Here is a 20,913-nt window from a genome sequence, read left to right as displayed (position 1 = left end):
AGCTATCAGTCTGACCAGGCTATTCATGATTCACGCTCAGGGGTCTATCTGTTCAAAGCACACATTTTTCACACTTCCCCCGTTTCTTTGACCATGACCACCACACTAACTCCCCCTCTCCCCATCCCAACAAAAATATATCAGTCCTTCATGGTGGTCACTGTGGTTGTTGATACTGTAATGGGATTCTTTTTGCTAAAGGCTGAAAACGCAGTGTTCATCACCTCAACAAACAGGAGAATTCAAAGCTACTAGCAAGGTAATGTTTAGATAAACAGTTAATGTTCGTCTTTTGTGTTATCCCTCTATGGGAAAGGGGTTTAAAATCAAACTGCACTACTCTGAGTCATTAAAAAAGTTAAAAGATTTTAAAAAGCACTCAAAGTTCACCAGCTTACCCAACTTTCAATCCGAGATTGATCGGAAGCATTGAGCAAGTTTCTGTAATAAACAAGAATCATTAATTATTACAGGTAATTGGGTGAAGGGTGATGTGGTGGCTCTGTGGTTAGCACTGCTGTCTCACAGTGCCAGGGACCCAGGTTTAATTCCACCCTCCAGCAGCTGTCTGTGTGGAGTGTGCAAATTCTCCCCGTGTCAGTGTGTGTTTCCTCCCACAATCCAAAGATATGCAGGTCAGGTGGATTGGCCATACTAAATAGCCCATAGTGTTCAGGAATGTGTAAGTTAGATGCATTAACTATGGGAAATGCAAGGTTACAGGGATAGGATGTGTCTGGGATGGGATGCTGTTTGGAGGGTCAGTGTGGACTTGTTGGGCCAAATGACTTATTTCCACACTGTATGGATACTAAGGTAAAGTCGCTTTAGTCCCAGAAGACCACAGGGCTGCTCTTTTATTTAAAAAAAAACACAGCTAATGGTGGTTTAACTGAGGGTCACCATGTCACAAACAAGGGGAGAGATTGAGAATAAGATACTTTCATTGTAACCTCAGCTGTTAAGGGACTGAGTTGAACTGTAGGTACAGTTTAAAAACTGCCAGTTTATAATGCTACTAATTAGAACTAATGTTCTTATAAATTCCCCCTTGCACACACAGGCAACAGGGTAAACTAGACTATCAACATGGGGAAAGATTGGAAAGTAGTCTTTGTTCCCAGGTTCTGTTGTTCAGATGATCTTTATGATTCTTGTTCTGGCCAGCATGTTGCTTCAGGCATTATTCTCCAGATGCTTCCTGTAGTTGGTAAGAGACACACGACAGTAGATTCACTTACGCAAGGTTTCTGGCTTATCAGCTTATGATAACTGTTCCAGGAATAATAAACTGGGTTTCTTCAGTTTTGACTGCAGAGGAAAACTGTCCTGAACTGGGGAAGAACTCAACATTTCTCTGTCTTAAATGCAGCTATGCACAGGACAAAATAGCTCACTTGATTGAGCATGTGATACCATAAGCATTCACTCCCTCCCCCACTGATGCACTGTGGCTCTCATGTGTGTTATCTAGGAGAGGTGTTGCAACCACTCACCAAGTCATCTTGTAAATCTGTGACCTCAACCACCTTGAGGAGGAAGGGCAGCAAATGCATGGAAACACCATCATCTGCAGCTTCCTCTCCAAATCACACAGCATCCTGACTTGGAAACATGTCGCTTTTCCATCACTCTCGCGGAGTTAAAATCCTAGGATTCCGGCACGAACCGCATTGTGCCTTTCCCTGCACTAAGACCAATGCAACAGTTTGAGAAGGCAGCACACCGCCAACATCTCAAGGGATGGGCAATGAATGCTGCTCCACTCTGTGATGTTCATATCCTGTGAATGAATAGATGAAAGAGAAATGTTCTACAGGGCTTTGCTAAGACCGTACCTGGAGTACTGTATATGCTTTTGTTTTCTGTACATAAGGAAGAACATACTTGACTGAGAAAGGATTCAAAATGAATTTTACTTGATTTATTCCTGGGTTGAGAGGGTTGACCTATGAAAAACAATTGAACAGCGTGCATGAAAATGACAGAATGGAGGAGAATAATGGCATTGAAACATCAAGAATTCTGAAAGGGCTTGGCAGGTTTAATACCTCGCTTTCTTGCAGCCGCTAGAACTTGGAGCAATAGGTAGCTCAGTGGTTAGCACTGCTGCCTCGCAACACCAGTGTGGATCCGGGTTCAATTCCAGCCTTGGGCAACTGTTTATGTGGCGTGTGCACATTCTCCCCGTGTCTGCATGGATTTCCTCCAGGTGCTCCGGTTTCCTCCCACAATCCAAAGATGTGCAGGTTCGGTGAATTGGCCATGCTAAATCACCCACAGTGTTCCCACACTAGGAGGGTTAGTAATGAGAAATTTGAGGAAGGGGGATGGGTCTGGGCGGGATGCTGTTTGGAGGGTCAGTGTGGACCAGTTGGGCCGAATGGCCTACTTCTACACTGTTGGGATTCTATGAACTAAGATGCAGGGTCTCGAGATAAAGAAACTGAAATAAGAACATTATTTTTGTGGAACACCTCTGCTCTTTCTATAAACCTTACCCTAACTTTCCAATTCCTTGCCATTCAAAAAACCATTTTGCTGCCATGCCAATCTTTCTGGCCTAAGTCCACTGCAGTCCTCCACTCTTGACAGTATGGCACCTCATATTCCACTTTACAGCCCAACAAGTTCAAACCTTGATCATTGTCCTCCATTGTATTAGCCTCCTTTTCTCACATTCCTGTCCCAGTGTGTTGTTTGCATGGGTCTGCTGTCAGCACAGCTGACATTTTCAGCTATTAGCATCTATTCTAAATCTGCATCCCTCCTCTTCCATGGTTAACACACCCTTTTCATTTTGCTCTGAGCACCATTGCCATCTGTTCCACTTGCTCCTCCTGCCGCTTTGCCGACAGCAAAATATAATCATTTTCCAACATCAATATAATTATTTTCCAGTTCATTTAGGTGCATAAGAATAGTTATACCGGACTTGAAGCGTTAACACTCTTTCTCTCTCCACAGATGCTGAGTTTCCCTATACTTCCTCTTTTTATTTCAGATCTCCAGCAACGACCTCATTTTCTTTTTATGTGAGAAATTTATTCATTCAGAGGGTGGGGAATGTTTGGAATTATCTACACCAGAGAGCTATGGAAGCTCAATCATTGAGTACATTCAAAGCTGAGATCAATAGATTTTTGAACTCAAAGAGCAACACGGAACGCAGGCAGGGAAGTGATTTGAAGACAAAACGTAAGCATAATCTTACTGTGTGATGAAGCAAGCTTAAGAAGCCTATTCCTGCTCATGTGTCATTCTCTTATGAACAAAATGTTGTCCGGAACAAAAGATCATGTGAAAAATTATTCTTTTGTAAGGCACCACAGATTATTGCTAGTAAAACGTTCAACTAAAATGATAATGGAAGGAATCAGAGAAAAAGAAAGGAAGTGAGGAAAAATGTTTGTATAATGATATCATCATTATTTGTCATCTCTACTTAGACTGCTTTGAATTAGGAATGATTGTCCCTGTTTAATTCTGTCCATATCTGATAGGTTTTCAAAGGGTAATGAGATTTTAAATGATTTATTTAGGGAAAAAAGCAGCAACTACAGCTGCATTGAGGCACGTGTTATTGGCATCTTCCTGGATAAACAAATGTTTTTGTGAAAAAATTGTATCTGAAGTCACCAAATAAAAGTACAGTAAGTATGTAAATGCATTCTACTTCTAAATGATCTGGATCAGAGATGGAATGGATATGGATTCAAAGGGAATTGTTCGGTTATTTTCATTGTTGTGAGACATCTTTACAGAAACAAATCTGATTAAGCAATATCGAAAAATCGAAAGAACTGCAAACGCTTTAAATCAGGGATTAAAACAGAAATTGCTGGAAAAGTTCAGCAGCACTGGCAGCATCTGTGAAGAGAAATCAGAGTTAACGTTTCAGGTCCAGTGGTCCCTTCTCACCAGACCCAAAACATTAACTCTGAACTCCCTTCACAGATGCTGCCAGACTTGCTGAGTTTTTCTGGCAACTTCTGTTTTCGTTGTTGTAATTAGGCAGAAGTTTGTTTCACGGGATTTGGCTGTTAAAGGTAAGACTAGAATTTGTTGGCCTTCCCTAATTGACCTGGAATTGTGTGTTTTCTTGGCCACTTAACAGTCAACCTCATGTAGGCTAGACCAAGTAAGAATGGCCGATTTCCTTTCTGTGAAGGTGGTAATTAAAGCAGATGACCGGCTGGCCTGGTGTTTTACAGTTCAGCCACTGATTCAGAGAGACAATATATTGTCAGGACAGCGGGCTCTCTGGGGAAACCCAGGACCAGGGTTGATTGTACTCAGGAAGTTAATGAATGAGTATTCTGAAAATAGGGATGAGGGAAGCTGGGTGTATTCACCCTGAAAACTTTGTGCCTCATTTTTGTGAGGCACAATATGGTCTGTCAAAGTCCACGTGTCAACTTGTGGCAAATAGTGGTTCCTCATTCCATGTTTTCCTGTGCATTGTTTTTTATCTCTCCCTCATTGCTTCATTAAATATTACATGGTTTAAACTGTTGATTGAAATATCATAACCTCCATCTGAAATCATTTCTAATTTCGTTTTCCAATGGTAAGTAGTCTCGCTGATGCAAAATTTGAGTTTATGAAGGAAATAAATAACCATTATCTCACAAATGATAATTGTGAATAATCCTGAACTCTACCCATTATTTTTGTCAACTGATGTGATAGCTGTATTCCCTTCCTTAGTAATATTGTTAAATTCCTTTGCTGGACTATAATGAAATGAATGCATGCTGCATTAAACATTTCATTTTCATTTCTATAATTTTTCTTAACCAAAAGTGCTTCTTTTAATTGACTCACAGAAATGTGCAGGGGAAGTGAAAGAGGTGTTTGATTTGGTAATGTTATTGTTGAAGCAGCTTTGCTCACAGGCAGAAACTTCGGAAGTTTTCCATTTAATTTTTTAAATTCACTAGTGGGATGTGAGGATCGCTGGCGGTGCCAACATTTACTGCTCGTCCCTACGTTGCCCTTGAGAAAGTGTTGATGAGCTGCCTTCTTGAACCTCTGCTGTAAGTTGACCCACAATGTCCTTAGGGAGGGAATTCCAGAATTTTGACCTCGTGACACTGAAGGGACAGTGATATATTTCCAAGTCAGGAGTGGCTTAGAGGGGAACCTGTAGGTGGTGATGTTCCCATGTATCTGCTGCCCACCTCCATGTAGATGGCAATGGTTGTGGGTTTGGAAGGAGCTTTGGTGAGTTTCTGCAGTTCGTCTTTTTGACAGCATACACTGCTGCTACTGAGCATTGGTGCAGTGCTCACAGTATTGACATTTTGCAATCTGTGTAAAAAGTTTAGAAGGAAGTGTAAATTACAGTCAGTTTCCTGCTACTTTCTCATCAACCTGTTCAGAGATGTTATGGTGAACATCTGGAGTAGATGGAACTTGAACACAGCCCACCTGCTGAATGGTAGGGACGCTATCCCTGCACCTCAAGAGCCTTCAATTCATCAGCTTTCTGTCTGGGCTCACTTCCAGATTAAAAGTACAGTGATTTAAGAAGTATTCAGATATACACTTATGATGTCAAGGCATACAATGCGATGGGCCAGGTGCTGGAAATGGGATTAGAATAGTGAGATGGTTGTTTTTGACTAGTACAGACCTGATGGGCTGAAGGGTCTTTTCCTCAGCTGTAGAACTCTATGACTCTAGCTAATATCTTATGGTGTATGGTGATTTGCCGAGCACCGATATTTGGGACTATTCACTGTGCAATGTTAGTGAGTATGATTAATTATTGATCCTGTGGAAATTTAATTAGTTTAGAAAGCAACCCATTTTTACTGGGATAGTTGGTTGCACTATTTCTTGCATTGAAAATTTTACCATATTTTTCTTGTCTGGCATTGAAGTAACCAGGGCCATTTGCTCCCGTTGGAAAATGGTGGTCAAGTTGTGTCACTCGTGTGCTTCTGGTAATTATGTAATTCTTGTAGTAGCTCGCTTAACTTAATGAGATTTACACATGTTCTGTGAATTCATAATTAACACCATTTTCACCTCATTATCTTCAAAGTCCCAAGTGTGAACAGGAAATCTACTTGGGGGAAAATACAGTGAATTAAACAGCAGAAAATCTCTCATGCATTGTTTTTTATTAAACCCAAGATTACAACTTTTGCAGTATCCACCAAAATAATTTGTTAGCATTCTCTTTGGAGGTGCTGAAGTAATTAGATTTTGATTGGTCCCCAGAAGGAAGTAATTATGACATTCCTTTTCCTAACTGTGCTCCTCCAGCATACTATTGTTACGTAATGAGTTGAGGATCTACGTAACTTATAGGTGGAAGCAGCACTTTACCCAAGGTGTCAAGTGTGTATTCTGTCTCACCTGATTGGAAAGCAAGTCCTGTGCATGCACCTCTCCAGTCCTTGCTGACCTGCAATGATCTTGATTGATGACATTGTTCCTTATCTTCAAGTCCCACATTAGCTTCCATACTTCCTGTTTTATCTTAGCTTTCTACTCTTCTCACATCCTCTCTGGCACCCCGCCCTCTCCCTATCTGAAAACATTTGCACTCTAGTCTCATGTACAATCTTTTTCCCCTTCCCTCCCTTTCACTACACCAGCAGGAGCTGGGAATAATGCTGCTTCAGAATGATCCTCCACCTCCCCCACCCCCCAATCCAAATTCCTCCTCAGCCTTATCTTCACATCTTTCTCTACTTCCAATCTGCCTTTATGCCTCCTCTGACCTCTCCCTGTCCAAACACCTGTCTCCTATACTCTCAGCTGGATAGTTCAGTTGGCAGGATACTGGGTGATGCCAACAGCGCAGTTTAAGTTCATGAAATGGCTGAGTTCACCGATCTCATTCTCTCTCCTCACATAAGGCATGTTGACCCTCAGATTAACCTCACTACTGCTTCTCTCTCTCTCTCTTCTCTCTCTCTCTCTTCTCTCTCTCTCTTCTTTCTTCTCTTCTCTCTCTCCTCTTCTCTCTCTCTCTCTTGCCCTCTCTCTCTCCTACCCCCTCTCTCTTGCCCCCCCTCTCTCTCTGACTTCCCATTTCCCATTTCTGGTTTCCTTGTTAATGGCACTGTTAATGGTTCTGTCTTCTAAGTCACCAGTCCTTTGAATCTGCTATCAGCACCAATCTCATCAAAGAACAACTGTAGACATTTCCATCCCATTCTATCTCCAAATGCTGTTGTCCTTCTCAAGTTGTTGAATGTGATTCAACCTTCTCACGTGCTGCCCATGAATTACACTAAGATCCCACAACCAAAATGGCTCTTATCATCTAAACTGCCACAGCTAGCCATCCTTGTTCTTCTTAACCTGTCTGCAGTTTTTTTATAGTTAACTGTCCCATTGTCCTCCAATACCTATCCCTCCCACTCACCATGTCCCTATCCCTAGCACTAACCCCCTCCTAACCTCTCTCCTATCCTTCTCCCTAACCCTCTCCTTATGCTTCTCTCTCAACTTTCTCCTAACCTCTTCCTAACTCTCTTCCTAACCATTTCCTTAACCCTCTCCCTCCCCCTCTCCCTCTCCCTGTCCCTCCCCCTCTTCCTCCCTCTTCCTCTCCCTATCTCTCTCCATAATATTTCTCCTAATTGCTTCCTAACCCTCTCCCTAATCATTTCCTTAACCTTCTCCCTATCCTTATCCCTATCTCTATTCCTAGTTCTTATTCATGCAGCTGGGCATTACAGCAATTGGTGTTTATCTAAACTTGTCTGGAGAATTATCTCTTACAATTACTCTTGCTGTTTCTACATCATTAACTCTGGTCTCTCTCCCTGTGATTTTTCACTGATGTTTAGACCCTCAGCAACATGATCTGAAAACAGTGTCAGCTTCCACATATTTGCTGATGGCACCCAATTCTATCTTACCAACGCCTCACTCTGTTGTCTCTATGTAGTCATGTTCTTGTCTGATATCCTGTATTTGATCAACAGTAATTTCCTTGAGGACGCTGTGATCTCTCCAACAAACCCTGTTTCCTAGATACTAAAACTATTTGTCTCCTTCCCAACTATCTGAGATTGAATAAACTGTCCTTGAGCCACGGATCATTCAGCCTGCCTTTCACACCTGTGTTTTATGGTCTTACATCATCTCTGCCTTAGCTATGATGCTGAAACCCTTATTGTGCCTTTGTTAACTCTGGGCCTGATTATCCGGTTGCACTCATAAGCTGAACTGTAAGGAGGATGTTAGGAGAATACAGGGTAACCTGTATAGGCTAGGTGAATGGGTGGATGCATGGCAGATGCAGTTTAATGTGGATAAATGTGTGGTTATCCACTTTGGTGGCAAGAACCGGAAAGCAGATTACTACCTAAATGGAGTCAAGGGCAGTACAACGAGATCTAGGTGTTCTTGTACATCAGTCAATAAAAGCAAGCATGCAGGTACAGCAGTCAGTGAAGAAAGTTAATAGCATGCTGGCCTTCATAACAAGAGGAATTGAGTATAGAAGCAAAGAGGTCCTTCTGCAGCTGTACAGGGCCCTGGTGAGACCACACCTGGAATATTGTGCGCAGTTTTGGTCTCCAAATTTGAGGAGAGACATTCTGGCTATTGAGGGAGTGCAGCGTAGGTTCACAAGGTCAACTCCCGGAATGGCGGGACTATCTTATGCTGAAAGATTGGAGCGACTGGACTTGTATACGCTTGAGTTTAGAAGACTGAGAGGGGATCTGATTGAGACGTCTAAGATTATCAAAGGATTGGACAGCATGTTTCCGCTGATGAGTGAGTCCCGAACCAGAGGACACAGCTTAAAAATACGGGGTAGGCCACTTAGAACAGAGATGAGGAGAAACATCTTCACGGAGAGAGTGGTGGGTGTATGGAATGCTCTGCTCCAGAAGGCTGTTGGAGGCCAAGTCTCTGGATACTTTCAAGAAAGAGTTGGATACAGCTCTTAAGGATAGTGGAATCAAGGGTTATGGGGATAAGGCAGGAACAGGATACTGATTGAGGATGATCAGCCATGATCATAATGAATGGTGGTGCAGGCTCGAAGGGAAGAATGGCCTACTCCTGCACCTGTTGTCTATTGTCTATTGTCTGACATCTCACTTCTGTTCACCCTAGATCATGCAAATATCTGTAAACCTCATCCTCAATCGCACAGAGATACTGGTGCAATTACAACCTTTAAAAGACATTTGGATAGATATGTAAATAGGAAAGATTTGGAGGGATGTGGGCCAGGCGCAGGCAGATGGGACTAATTTAGTTTGGGATTAAACCAAAGGGTCTGTTTCCGTGCTGTATAACTCTATGACATTCCCATACCCTGTGGTTGTCACTGATCTATATTAGCTCCTGATTAAAGTGTCTCAATTTGAAACTTTTCATTGCTGTTTCTAATTCACCTCCACACCTGTTGACATCACTCTTCCCTCTCTGTGTAATATCTTCCATTCCCACAACCCTCCTTGATACGTGTGATTTTCTAATTCTAATCTTTTACGCATTCCTCACGTTGGTCTCTCAGCCAGTGGTGGCCGTGTTTTCAGTTGTTGAGGTCCCAAGCTCTGGAATTTCCTCCCAGTACCTCTCGGCCTCACTTTCCACCTTCAGCATGCTGCTTCACACCAACCCCATTGACAATGCTGTTGGTTATTTGTCCTGATACATCCTGGCACCAAATTCTGCCTTGGTGGTAGAGGCCAAGTCACTGAATATATTGGGAAAAGAGATTGATAAATTGTTTCGATCTTCAAGGCGCTAAGGGATAAGGGAGAAAGTGAGAAAGTAGTATTGCATTAGAGGATCAGCCATGATCATATTGAGTGGAAGAGTAGGCTTGAGGGGCCAAATTCAAGTTCCGAATCCCCCCGACAGTGGGCAGGCTGAGAGTGTGCCATTTTCACAGTAGCCGCATATTGTCAGTAACCATGCATGGTTCTCAAAATGGGAACTGCATTATATAATCTTTCCCAATTACTTTTTCAGCCATTTTGTTCAATGGTCCTCTCCTCTTGTTAATATCTGCTGTGCTATTGTGAACCATCACTGTGAAGTACGCTTGTCACCTACCATTGTATATGTTTGCTGTATTTCTATCAATGCTGTTCTTATTTGACAGTTCGTTTTTATTGCTGATTCTCAACAGCAATGATGCCAATTAAGTTGCGCTGCATGTTATAAGTAAACTGAATTTTCAAGGTTATAATAAAACCCATTCATGACTGAACTCATCATAACACACCAACTACGTACAGTAGCGATTTATTTTCTGGCAATATTTTTGTTTTCCACTGTGATATCAAATAATAATTGAAAATATTGTTTGAGCATTTGTGGGAAATTGGCCTTTTGTTGGCACATTTAAAACGCAGTCAGTTTTGGTTTTTCATTTGACTTGTATTCTAAGTAACCTAAAATATGTGTGTTGATTACGTTAGAATTTTCAGTCTTGGCAATTTTTGCATTTGTCATTTGTCTTCCCACTAATGGGTATTTGGGTATGATAGAACAATTTACATGTTTATGATTAATATTCTTGTATGTGCACACACATAATTTAGCGGTTAAGTGTAACTCATCTTTCATCTTGAGTCTAAGGTGTTAGTTTATGTCTGGTTTTTGAATATTATCCAGGTTATATTTGCCAGTTTGTAAAATAAACCATGTACTATTTGTTTCAGAAGGAAAAGCCCTTCATATTAATGTCTATTAAAAAAAAATCTGGATTTTCAGAAACTCTTACATGTTTTTCTCACATGAAATCTGAGTCTGTAAATGCCCAAATAAATTGTGTTCTTTTGGCATATTGGTCCTTCATGTGAATGCTGCAGTTTGAATGTCACACTGACTAAATTTATTTCCCCTTGCATTATACTCACCTTTTATAATTCTGAGGCAATATAGTTGGTGTCTTTATTGACAGGTTAAATGCATGGCCTATGAAATGTTCACTAAGCAATCAACATACTTATTACCCCTGACGCGTTTGCTGCAGTACATCAGCTTTCATCAGCTTTCAGCACTCAGCTCATACATCACACCTCAGAAATCACAATGATTTTTCAACAAAACCGAATTCTTAATTTCAAACTGCCAGATATGGTGTCTGAGCTTTGTGTTATTAGAGTGCAAAAGTTCTGTGCCTTTAGTGTTCTGATTTGATGTTTGATCTTAAAAAGATGTAGTGTATTATGGTGCATTAGATTCACATTTAAGTCCATGTTCCAGCTGAAAATTCTCTATTTTTTTTCCCTTGGCTAGGGTACAAAGGTAGGGCAGATGAAGGAACATTTCCATTGTTGCCTTCAGGACTAATATCCTCCCACCCAATTATGTTTGGAATGCATCTTTTCCGCCCCCATTGATAGGAAGCTTTACCCCTTATCTGAGGCTCTGAAAATTAATGGAACTGCAAGAAGTTTTGCAATGCGTCACTATATCATGAAGAGAATTTTGGAGCTTGGTGGAGCTGCTGGTGCAGGGCAGAGGAGATTGCAGTAGATCATATTTTATTTTCATATCTGTGGTGCAGAAAATACATTTCCAGGAAATTGTATACATTCCTTCATTGTGCTATTTTGCTTTGATGAGAAATATGGAAATATGGACTATTCTAGACTCAAAACATTGCGTTAGTAGCTTTATCAACCTGAACTGTTTAAATTAAAATTGTTTTTTTCCAAGCGCAAGGTTAAGACATATTAATTGTACATTGTTTAAAAAAAGAGAATGAACTGTGCAATTCTGAAGGTGCCGTTAGACAAAGCAAAATGCACCCTGGACCCAAGAGCGTCACTGGGCACAGTGGAGACTGTGACAGGTATAATTCTCTAGCCAGATGGCACCCCTACAGGTGAGGCAGTGGCCTGTGAAATTACATTCTAAATTACTCTGCAGATGAGCCCAGCGCACAAGTGCAGGGAGCTGATTGTTCAGATATCCGTTATAAATTACACAATTCAGCACCAAGGACAGTGCTCACTCACTGTCATGGCAAAGAGAAAAGGGACTGGTGGCTGCTGATGTTGGATTTGTGAGAGGAACATCAGTGCAGAGATAGGTCAGCCAAAGGACAATGGCTTGTGGAAAATAATGAAACTATACTATATAGGGTGGCACAGTGGTTAGCACTGCTGCCTTGCAGCGCCAGAGACCTGGGTTCAATTCCCGCCTCAGACGACTGACTGTGTGGAGTTTGCACATTCTTCCCGTGTCTGCGTGGGTTTCCTCCGGGTGCTCCGGTTTCCTCCCACAGTCCAAAAATGTGCGGGTTAGGTGAATTGGTCATGCTAAAATGCCCTTAGTGTTAGGTGAAGGGGTAAATGTATGGGAATGGGTCTGGGTGGGTTACTGTTCGGAGGGTGTGGACTTGTTGGACCGAAGGGCCTGTTTCCACACTGTAAGTAATCTAATCTAATCTAATCTATACCAAATACCTGGGAAAAAGGAGAATGGTAGCACACTTCCATCATCCCACCCCAAAACACACGCACACACACCCACATACATCTGAAGCAAATGCACGCTTTGAAAATGGGATAGGGTTAGAAAGTAGGGTGGTATTTTTCCTTGTCTGGAAAATCCCAATCTGTGTATAGTCAGCAATCTGAAATTTCCTTCAGAGATTATGAAGGATGTTGAGTCTTTGACATTTCAAACAACTGGTGTCTGTACGCATCTTGTAGTCAGTTAATTGTTTTCCTTTTGATCCTGGTGTGAAAAATCATTAAAAGCTGCATGTGCAAGTACTTAATTTCTCTGACAATTTAAATCGCTTCACGGACAAAACAGCTTAATTTGTGTGTTTATATTTTTTGGTATAATGTTGCTTTGAAAGGGTGTTTGTGTGCTCAGAATCAACCAACAGAATAAATATATGAAATTATTTGATTATTATGAGTGTATGAGTGGTACGTCTCATGCTGATAATTCCACTTTGAGATTCACAATCATGCACACTGTATCTACCAACATTATTGGGCTGCTTCTCAAATCAAATATGTCTATATGCACTTTACTACCTACCGTTAAATTTCCTGACATTGTATTGATATTGGGCCAAAGTATATAAAGGTTTTAGATTAATATACAGGAACAAATGTGAATCATTCAGTCCCTCAAGCTCTTTCTGACAATCAGTGGCATCAGGCTGGATTTATACCTCCACCCACTTGGATCTAAATTTTTGGGTCAAAGTCCTGGAACACCTTCACTAACAACACTGTGGGTGTCCCCACAGCACATAGACTGCAGCAGCTCACCACCACATTGTCCATGGCAAGAAGGAATGACAATCAATGCCAAGGATCCCCCCATTCCCTTGAACAAATTTTTCAAAACTCTGTGATCCCCGTTGGAAATTTTAAAAAAACTGTTGGAGTTCCTGTTGTTTTGTTGTGTGTATATTTACCACAAAAAATTTATGTCTGTCATTATCACTCTGCTTGACTATATATGTTATGTTGCATCTTAGATAAATCCTTACTTACATTCAGGACTTTGTTTCAACCCAAGCTGCTTTGGAAACTGCTAAAACTAACAGCTGTTTGCTACCACAGACCTCTTCCACCTCTTAGAAACCTGCACATTACATAACCGTCTGGATTGCTCTCTCTTTCTAAAGGGAAACTGTTTCTATACCTGGCTCCCTGTGCCATATGACATCTTAAGCCATTTACTTCCTCTCTTTGACATTTGTTTTTCTAAAGCATTCACCTTAAAGATTTTCTTTTCTAAATCCGTTAACACATTTCCAGACACCCTAGCGTCAGTCACAGAACTCAAAAATGAAACTAAGTTATTTGTTTTTTGTCAACACACAGAAGTACAATTCAAATGATGCAGAGCTGGGCTGAGGAGTGGCAGATGGAGTTCAACCCTGTCAAGTGTGAGGTTGTCCATTTTGGAAGAACAAATAAGAATGCGGAATACAGGGTTAATGGTAGGGTTCTTAGTCAGGTGGAGGAACAGAGGGATCTTGGGGTCTATGTACATAGATCTTTGAAGGTTGCCACTCAGGTGGATAGAGTTTGTAAGAAGGCCTATGGAGTATTATCGTTCATTAGCAGAGGGATTGAATTCAAGAGTCGTGAAGTGATGTTGCAGCTGTACAGGACTTTGGTTAGGCCACAGTTGGAGTACTGTGTGCCGTTCTGGTCGCCTCACTTTAGGAAAGATGTGAAAGCTTTGGAGAGGGTGCAGAGAAGATTTACCAGGATGTTGCCTGGAATGGAGAATAGGTCGTACGAGGATAGGTTGAGAGTTCTCAGCCTTTTCTCATTGGAATGGCGAAGGATGAGGGGTGACTTGATAGAGGTTTATAAGATAATCAGAGGAATAGATAGAGTAGACAGTCAGAAACTTTTTCCCTGGGTACAACAGAGTGTTACAAGGGGACATAAATTTAAGGTGAAGGGTGGAAGGTATAGGGGAGATGTCAGGGGTGGGTTCTTTACCCAGAGAGTGGTGGGGGCATGGAATGCGCTGCCTGTGGGAGTGGTAGAGTCAGAATCATTGGCGACCTTTAAGCGGTATTTGGATAGGTACATGGATGGGTGCTTAATCTAGGTTAGAAGTTCGGCACAACATTGTGGGCCGAAGGGCCTGTTCTGTGCTGTATTGTTCTATGTTCTATGTTCTAAACTTAAAATCTCTACATGGCTCTATCCACGTTGGAACTGGAGTACTAATGCATCATGAATCTTTGTCACCTTTTCACCCACTGTGACTCTTAATGTTAAGCATGGTTCCTGGATTAAATGTGCTCACTGCTCACTTGTTCCATACGTGTAATCACCCTTAATAAAAGTTATTGACTGTGACAGAACTTGGGAAGGTATCCCCTGCAGAAAGCAGGACTTTACTGACATTTTCCAAGTAATGGCTTTACATACACTTAAATGTTTACCTCAAAAAGTCTTTAACGTTTCTGTTTTATGGATACTCAGATGTTAAGAATTATATTTTCAGCTTCATCTCCTGGCCAGTCTTCTGAAAGGGTTCATTGTCTGCCAACCAGACCAATGCCAAGCACTATATAACCATTGACATTCAATGGCATAGCCATCATTGAATTCCCCACTATTAGTATCCTAGGGATTACCAATGACCAGTAACTAAACTGAACTTGCCACAGCAGTGAGTAACTTACATCCTGACACCCCCCACTCCCCCTCCCTCAAAGCCTGTCCACCATCTACAAGGCACAAGTCAGGAGTGTGATAGAATACTCTCCACCTGCCTGGATGAGGACAAGGGTAGTTACATGGGAATATCATCACTTCAAAGTTCCCTCCAAGCCAGAAGCCATCCTGACTTGGAAATATATTGGCATTCCATCTGTCTCACTGGGTCAAAATCCTGGAATTCCCTCCCTAATGGCATTGTGGGTGAATCTATAGCACATGGGCAGCTCACCACCACCACCTCAAGGGAAACTAGGGATGGACAATAAATGCTAGCCCAGTGCTGGTCACATACCATGAATGAATATGAAAAAAATCTAGAACTTGCTTAATTGGCATTTTAAATCAAACTGGTTCCATCAAGCTGGCAAATCACTCAAATGGTGCAGACAACTAAAATGTAGGTCACATCTACACCTGTATTTTTCACTGCTATCTGTGGATTCAAGTAATGAAATTAAACCAAAGGACTTTATTTGTAAGACCTGTACATTTCTATGTACACTGAATGTGTAAAATAAATTGAAATAGGGATTAGTGAAAATCATTGTCTGTACTGACCTGTTTCACGTTATTTTACTCTGAATAGCTGAAGCAAAGGCAAAGAATAGGGCCATATAGCAGGATTCATCTCGAGCTGCTATCTCTTGAGCAGCACAATGATGGCTCTGGAGGGCCACCAAGAATGACATTTCACTTGTCATTCATTAAAAAAAGATAGGGTAGATAGTTGACCAGTGATTATAGAAGTGTAGTGCATGCACCTCCCTTAAGGACGCTCAGCAATGCCGTCTGAGATGCTTAATGAAAGGGAAATTGCACATTTGCAAAATCCTGCATAGATAGTTTGGTGGAAATAAATTTCTCCATGGTTACAGCTTGTAGAAAGGAATGGGTGTTAGACCATTTAGGTCAAGTCTGTCTGCTAATTAATTATAATCGTGGCTCATCAGCATCCACGTACCCATCTTTGTCCCTTATCTCTTGATAGCTTTGCTTCCCATAAAACTTACCAATTTTAGATTTAAAAAGAGCAATTAAAACCCATCAAATTCAATCTGTAGAAGATGGTTCAAAGCATCCAGCAACCAATGTGTGTTCAAGTGTTTCATAATTTCAATTCTGAAAGCTCTTACACCAGTTTTCAGGCCAAACCCGTCTCCCCCCCCCCCCCCCCCCCGTCAAGTCTGTGACTCTGCAGCTAATGGAAACAGTTTATTTTAATCTTCCCCATATATTCCCTTGAATATCCTGAAAACCTAGGTGAAATCACCCCATAATCTTCATTTCAGGAATACAATGTGTGTCAGTTGTTCTTGAATTTTACTGGTTGGAGGTCATTCAGCATTCTATCGAATCTGTTGATAGGTTTTCCGATCAATGAAGCCGAGGGAGTAATTGCATTTATTAAAATCCGCACTTAAAAATGTATTCAAGGTATTGATATTTAAAGTATTCGGAGGGTGACTGCACCTGTTCTGACATTTGTTTTCTTTTAGAGGTTTAAGCCAGTTGCTTTTTTGCTGATAGATCATTCTGACCTTATATTTATTGCCCATTAATCAGTTTCCTCTCTTTTTCCACACAGGGTTATTTTCTGTTGTTTGAATCCATGCTGGACTCTGTCATAAATGCACGAGACAGGTATCTGCTGGAAGGCGGTGCAGGTTTGTGTTTGGGAAAGGGAACCAATAACTACCTCAAACTAAGTCTCATCTTGGCTGTATGTGCGTTCCTCTCACATTGTGCTATGCACCGTTGAAGAAATTTCCACTACAAATGAAATATTCCCCAATTACAGATAGCTTTCCAAAGGAAGACACATTAAGTGTTGCTTTTAGAGATCTTCTGGCTTTGAACTGTGCATTCTTCATTGTAAAGACCTTTGAAGCTGACAACGAAGAAATAATCATGATCATTTTTCAAGTTCAGAAAATACAGATGTTGTTAGTGTGAACTTCTTCCATTGTTAAGGATAATAATGTTTTTTTTCATGGGTTGTCAGCATCACTGTCAAGACCAACACTTTTTGACCATCTCTAAATGACCATGAATCATTTAGTTGGTCAGCCATCTCCTTGCACCACTGTTGACCAGTGGGTATAAGTACAGTTCTGTTGAGAAGGGACTTGCAGGATTTTGATCCCACAGACGTGAAGGAATAGTGATCTAATTCTGAGTCAGGATGGTGAGGGATTTGGAGACACAGTTGTAGTTGGTAGTATTCTCTTGTGCCTGCTGCCCTTGTCCTTCAAGATGGTAGTGGTCGAGGGTTTGGGAAGTGCAGTTGAAAGAGCCTTCATGCGTTGCTGCAGTGCATCTTGTCGATATTTAAGGCAGAAGATGATGTGCTGACCAAACGGGTTGTTTTTGCCTTGGATGATGTCGAGATTAATGAGTGTTGTTGCAGCTCCAATTAAATGCCATTGAAGATTGATGCCTGACTTAGTTTCACCAGGCCTTGGTGATTGTGATGAAGTCACTAACTGCAGGGCATGAAGTTGGAAGAGTTAAGCATATTATCAAATAATTGTCTTAAGTTCCCACCAGCTATTGAAATATATTATTGACAAGAGATGACTTTCCAAATACATTAATACTGTTGTGAGAGCTCTGAATGCACTCCCTTAAATATATTCAAGGAGTATTGATGACCCTGGTAAGCTGATTGTCTATCAGAAAGTGATGCTGAGCTGCCTTCTTGAGCGCAAATCAAATCAATTCCAAACAAATGCAGAGAATGCTGGAGAAACTCAGTAGGTCAGGTCAGATTCTTCGGTCTAGGAAGAGTCATAAACTGAATCAAAATATTAATACTGTTTCTCTCTGCCAGAGTTTCTCCAGCATTCTTAGTGTTTGTGTCAGATTTCCAGCATCTGCAGTAGTTAGTTTTTATTAGATACTTATTTGACTATCGGGTCTTAGATGGGACGGAATTTGTTAGGTGAATCCAGGGGGATTCTCAAAACAATATATAGGTAGCCCAACTTGGGAATGTACCTTTTTTAAATGCATTTATGGGATGAGGGCATTGCTGGCTAGGCTAGCATTTGTTGTCCTTCCCCAATTGCCCAGAGGTAGTTAAGAGTCAACCAAGTTGCTGTGGGTCTGGAGTCGCATGTAGGCCAGACCAGGTAAGAATGGCAGTGTCCTTCCCTAAAGGACATTAGTGAACCAAATAGGTTATTCTGACAATCAGCAATGGATTCATGGTCATCATCTGATTATTACTTCTAGATATTTATTGAGTTCAAATTCCACCATCTGCTGTGGTAGATCCTCAGAACATTTCCTGGGTCTCTGGATTGACAGTCCAGCGATAATACCACTAGGCCAATGCCTCCTACATGCAATTTCTATTGAGAAATGAGCCTGGTCAAGTGATTGAAATTTCAGTGGGGGAGCATTTTGGGAGCAGTGATCATAATTACACACATTTTGAGATAGTTATGGTAAAAGATAAGACTGGTCCCCGGGTGAAACTTTGGGAGAAGGTTAATTACAACAGTATTAGGTAGGAACTGGAGAAATTAGATTGGGTGCAGCTGCTTGAGGGTAAATATGCATCTGACATTTGGGTCTGTTTTAAAAGCCATTTGACCAGAGCTCAAGACCAACGTATTCGTGTAAGGAAGAAGGATAAGGATGGTCAGATTCAAGAGAGATGTTGTAAATTTAATTAAAAAGATACAGGAAGTGTGTGTAAGGTTTAGGAAACAAAAATTAAATAAGGCCCTTGGGGATTAAAAAGGAAGCAGAAAAGAACTTAAAAAAGAAATGAGGAAGGTTAAAAAGGGGTCATTGTCATTGGCAAGTAGGATTAAGGAGACTCCCAAGGCACTTTGTATGTGAATTAGGAGCAACAACGTAATTAGGGAAATGGTAGGTGCACTCAAGGAACACGGAGGGAGCCAGAAGTGGCTGAGTTACTTACTGAGTACTTGACATCAGTATTCACCAAGTGAAGGACATGGATGATGGTAAGATTAGGGAGAGGTATGTCAATATTCTGGGATATGTCAATATTTAGAAGGCTGAGGTGTCTTTAAAAGCGCGAAGGTGGATAAATCGCCAGGGCCTGATGGGATCTGACCCAGGACACTGAAGGATTTATGGGAGGATATTGCTGAGGCCTTGATAGAGATCCTTGAATCCTCATTAGCCACAGGCAAGGTCACAGAAGAATGGAGAATAGCCAATGTTGTTCCTTTGTTCAAGAATGGTAACAGTGATGATACAGGAAATTAATGGCCAGTGAACCTTACATCAATGATAGGGAAATTATTGCAGGAGATTCTAAAGGATAGGATTGACTTGCATTTGGAGAAGAATGGACTTATTGGTGATGATCAGCATGGCTTTATGCAGGGGAGGTGGAATTGAACACTGGTGGAAATATGAATAGTGAAGAAGAATATCAAAGGATGGAGCTGGATATAGATCAATTGGAAAGTTAGCAGAGAAATGGCAGATGGAGTTTAATCCAGCCAAGAGTGAGGTGGGAGGTCAAATGCAAGAGGAAAGTATAGTGTAAAAGGTCAGACCCTAAAGAACATTGTTATGCAGAGGGATCTTGGGGTGCAAGTCCACAGCTCATTGAAGGTGGCAACATAAGTGGATAAGATGATAAAAAAGGCACATAACATTGTTGCCTTCATTGGTCAGGACATTGAATATAAAAGTTGGAAAGTCAATTGTAAAAGACTTTGGTCAAGCTACGTTTCAAGTTCTGGTCACTGCACTTGAGGAAGGACTGGAGGCTTTGGATAGGGTGCAGAAGAGGTTTACCAGGATGTTACCTGGATTGGAGTGTATTAGCTAGAAGGAGAGGATGGACAAACCTGGATTGTATCTGCTAAAGCTCTAAATTAATGGTCTCACCTACTTTCAGTGCCATCTCCACAAATTCTGCCCATGGCTATCAACTAAACATCCAGTCAGTGAGATCTTCCATAACTCTGTTTTCTGCTTGGTTACATCTTGTTTCTTCAAAAGTAGAACACTATTGGACATGACGTATTTGGAAAAGGATATTTCTATAATTTTCATTCTGGGAGTAAGATGATCTCAGTATGGGAGCAGGCTTATCTCAGTCTGGGAGTAGAATTATTGCAACCTGGGAGCAAGAGCATCTCAAACTGGGAATTGGATTATCTAAGTCTGGGAGTAAGATTACCTCAATCTGAATGTAAGATTCTCAGCTAACAGTAAGATTTTCTCAGTCTGAGAGTAAAATTACCTCAATCTGAGAGTAAGATTATCTCACTCTTGGAGTAAGATTATCCCAATCTGAGAGTAAGGTTATTTTTACCAAGGGTGGTTGCCCTGTAGTGTTGCTCGTGTGGAGTGGAAGCTTAATGCTCTGTACCCAATGAGACCTGTTTATTTTGAAAAGAAACAACTGTACTCAGTCTCCAGCCCCAGTTTGTTAGAATGAAATGAGACTGGAAACTGAGGAGGAAATCAGTTCAGTGTGTTGAATTCAGCCAGTTTACCCATTAGTCAGGGTTGGCTAATCAACAAGCTTGCTTGCCTCAAAAGCCTCGTTGCGACAGAACGCTGCATCATTTTTGATTTCCTAAGGCAATTGCTTATTGGTGGAAAAGAGCAGTTGTGAGATGCTGCAGGGTTCGGAGCGGTTAATGTTAGTTAGCTGCTGATCACAGCATGTTTAATACAGGGAAAACATCAAAAATCACATTTGCTGTAACTACGAGTTAGCTTGGATGTGTCATACCACGGTCAGTATTAA

General features: G+C 41.3%; 1 protein-coding gene across 2 annotated transcripts in view; it reads left to right on the top strand.

The window, feature by feature from the left end:
* Positions 1–20,913, top strand: part of prmt3 (protein arginine methyltransferase 3) — a 198,819-nt gene that overhangs the window by 72,918 nt on the left and 104,988 nt on the right. For both annotated transcript variants that reach the window (XM_072592765.1, XM_072592764.1), the window contains exon 11: positions 16,750–16,828. In XM_072592765.1, coding sequence (XP_072448866.1) covers positions 16,750–16,828 — 79 coding nt within the window. The remainder of the gene's footprint in view (positions 1–16,749; positions 16,829–20,913) is intronic.

The sequence above is a fragment of the Chiloscyllium punctatum genome, chromosome 22, assembly GCF_047496795.1.
Source record: "Chiloscyllium punctatum isolate Juve2018m chromosome 22, sChiPun1.3, whole genome shotgun sequence".
Taxonomy (NCBI): domain Eukaryota; kingdom Metazoa; phylum Chordata; class Chondrichthyes; order Orectolobiformes; family Hemiscylliidae; genus Chiloscyllium; species Chiloscyllium punctatum.
The sequence above is the reverse complement of the archived record's forward strand: the minus strand, read 5'-3'. Positions and strand labels throughout refer to the sequence as shown.